Source organism: Centroberyx gerrardi, unplaced genomic scaffold (assembly GCF_048128805.1).
Source record: "Centroberyx gerrardi isolate f3 unplaced genomic scaffold, fCenGer3.hap1.cur.20231027 Scaffold_116, whole genome shotgun sequence".
Taxonomy (NCBI): domain Eukaryota; kingdom Metazoa; phylum Chordata; class Actinopteri; order Beryciformes; family Berycidae; genus Centroberyx; species Centroberyx gerrardi.
Window position 1 is genome coordinate 41,396 of NW_027605253.1, and position 2,519 is coordinate 43,914.

The 2,519-nt window shown below is 44.0% G+C and overlaps 1 protein-coding gene across 1 annotated transcript; it reads left to right on the forward strand.

The window, feature by feature from the left end:
• Positions 1-607: 607 nt before the first annotated feature.
• Positions 608-1,989, forward strand: LOC144538333 (acyl-CoA-binding domain-containing protein 6-like; the record flags this gene model as incomplete). Its single annotated transcript, XM_078282391.1, has 3 exons — positions 608-1,105; positions 1,330-1,394; positions 1,856-1,989. Coding segments are annotated over exons 1-3 (478 nt in total), but the record flags the coding sequence as incomplete, so codon positions are not given.
• Between the last annotated feature and the right edge of the window lie 530 nt (positions 1,990-2,519).

Consider the following 2,519-nt stretch of genomic DNA (forward strand, 5'->3'; position numbering starts at 1 on the left):
AATATTGTGTTAGTGGCAGCAGCAGATGTAGCTACACTTTTGAACTGAAGACGGTGGCCGAGGACACTCTGATTAAAGAGAACAACAAAAAGAGGCCGTAACAACAAATCATAGGTTTACCAAAGTGTAACAAATTCACTAACTCCCACAGCTAGGCTATAGAAATGTTCTGGGATAGGCCAACGGGTAGCGGTGTAAACAGAAATGTAGCGACGGTGCTAATTAGTAAAGATAAACTGGCAGTTAAATAGCCTTTGGGGATTCCTAGGATATGACAGGATCCCTAAATTAATCCAGGAATAGCCTACCTAGAATAGAATAGAGTGAAAACAATACAGGTTTTCAACCATCCAACGCAGCAGTGTCTACCTTGGTAAAATCTCGTTTCTTTTTCTCTTATCCCACTTATGAGAAAGTGGTTGCTATGCGCGCGCAACAAGAACGCTGACAAACTGATTTTATTATCACATTTTTTTTCTGACTTTGATTTCTTGATTTTTATACTCAGACGAAAACATTTTTTGACACCGGTTTGTTTCTTATCAAAGCGCCGTGGAGCATCGATGAGGGAAAACTAACCAGAACCTTTGTTTCTAGCCGTGGTTTTAGTCGGTGCTTTTAGCTGACTGTACCAAAGACGGACAAACGGCAGAAACAAATCCGACTGTCGCGGATTGTCAACGATAACGGATTAAAGAAAGAAATCGCCGCCGAAACACATCACAGCTCTCCATGAGAAAGCTACGCTACACTAGCCATTAAGGTTTTTACACCTATTCACGTTACGTCGTCTCATTACATTACGATTCCAGGAATAATAATAATAATGGCATCTCGGTCGCCGTCGTCCTCCCCGGACTCAGCGACAGGTTCAGGTACTGATCCGGCCCGGCCCGACACAGGGGAGCCCCTGGGCGGAGCAGGTTCAGACTCCGACTCGGACCTGGGTTTGGGGAAATTTGACTGTAGCGCGGTGGAAATGGGGGACAGGCTGGAAGGGGAAGACCTGGAGCGGGAGTTTGAGGCTGCAGCTGACCGCCTCCGAGATCTGGTTCAAACGGCCGGCAGGGACCAGCTGCTGTACCTGTATGCTCGCTACAAACAGGTGATTATCGGATCAGGTGGCACCGTGGCTGTCTAGGCCAACTAACACCGCCAACATGTCGCTTTGGATGAACACCTGATCCTATGGATACTCATTACCGAAGCAACATTCATCTGCCATTACTGATTTCTGACAAAAACAAATGAGATCTGTGTTGTCATCTTATGTAGGCCTGCTTTACAGTGAACTGAATAATTTACTCTTTACTCTTGCTGTATCCACAGGTCAAAGTGGGAAAGTGCAATACAGCAAAGCCTGGCTTTTTTGACTTTGAAGGACAGAGAAAATGGTATGTAGCCTGTCTTGGTGATCAAGTTACAGTGCTGTGTTTGTACAAGCCTTTAGATATATAACTTGTAACACTGACAGCCAGGCAGACAGTGAATGCACCGGCCGCTGGGGAAACATGAAGTAGCCTGTTTGTCAGGATTCCAGTTTAACTCACTCCAAGTTAGATGAAATCAGGAGTGAGTGTGTGTGAGAGAGAGATAGCATTTGCATGTTTGTGCAGGTGCATGTTGTGCAGACATGCACCTGTGTCAAGATACCACTTGTATCTGTTTTGTTTATGTTTTTGTGTGCGTGGGCGTGCAACCTGTGTTTCAGTGAATAATGTTCCAGTGAACCACTGACTCACAGATGTAACCAAAGGTGGCTGGAAAGTGGCCCATTCTCCCTTTTTATAGCTCTATTCCTCTACTCTTAGTGTTGTTGTTGATGATGATGATTATAACATTGTTGTTGTTGCAGGCAAGCCTGGAAGCAGCTTGGAGACATGGAGGCAGAGCAGGCCATGCAGGAGTACGTCTCCTGTGTCAATGCACTAGACCCTGAAGGCAGCCAGAAGGTAATAAAGACTATTTCTGAGAAGTCAAGTCTGATCTGTAACACAAGACCTCGGCTTTAAACTGTATCTACTATACTACAGTGCTGCACTTGTACTATTTTATATGTTGTAATGGTGTATTCCAGAATGAATGAAAAAAATCCAAGTCATAAAGGATTTTATGGGCATGTTCACTGTAAGAGTAGAAACAGAGAGGCCAAATAAGACTCTTTAAGTGAATGCTGATGTAAACAACACAGACGGTAAAGGACAGCCTTTGTTGTGAGATGAAAAGGATGACAAATGAAAACATCCACCACTCGGTTGACATCCATCGCTGCAGTTTTGCCAGTAGATGTCAGTGTCTGACAATACAATACCTCCCAGGCGTTTCTATGGCTCTTCATGCTATACATTTAAGATGTAGATTATTGTCTTCAAATTGCTGACATAAGGGAGTATGAATAACGTGAGAAACCTTCTTAGTTTGGCCTTTGAGAAAATGAATGGGTGTGTTGTGTGTGTGTGTGTGTGTGTGTGTGTGTGTGTGTGTGTGTGTGTGTGTGTGTTGACATAAGAGAAAATGTT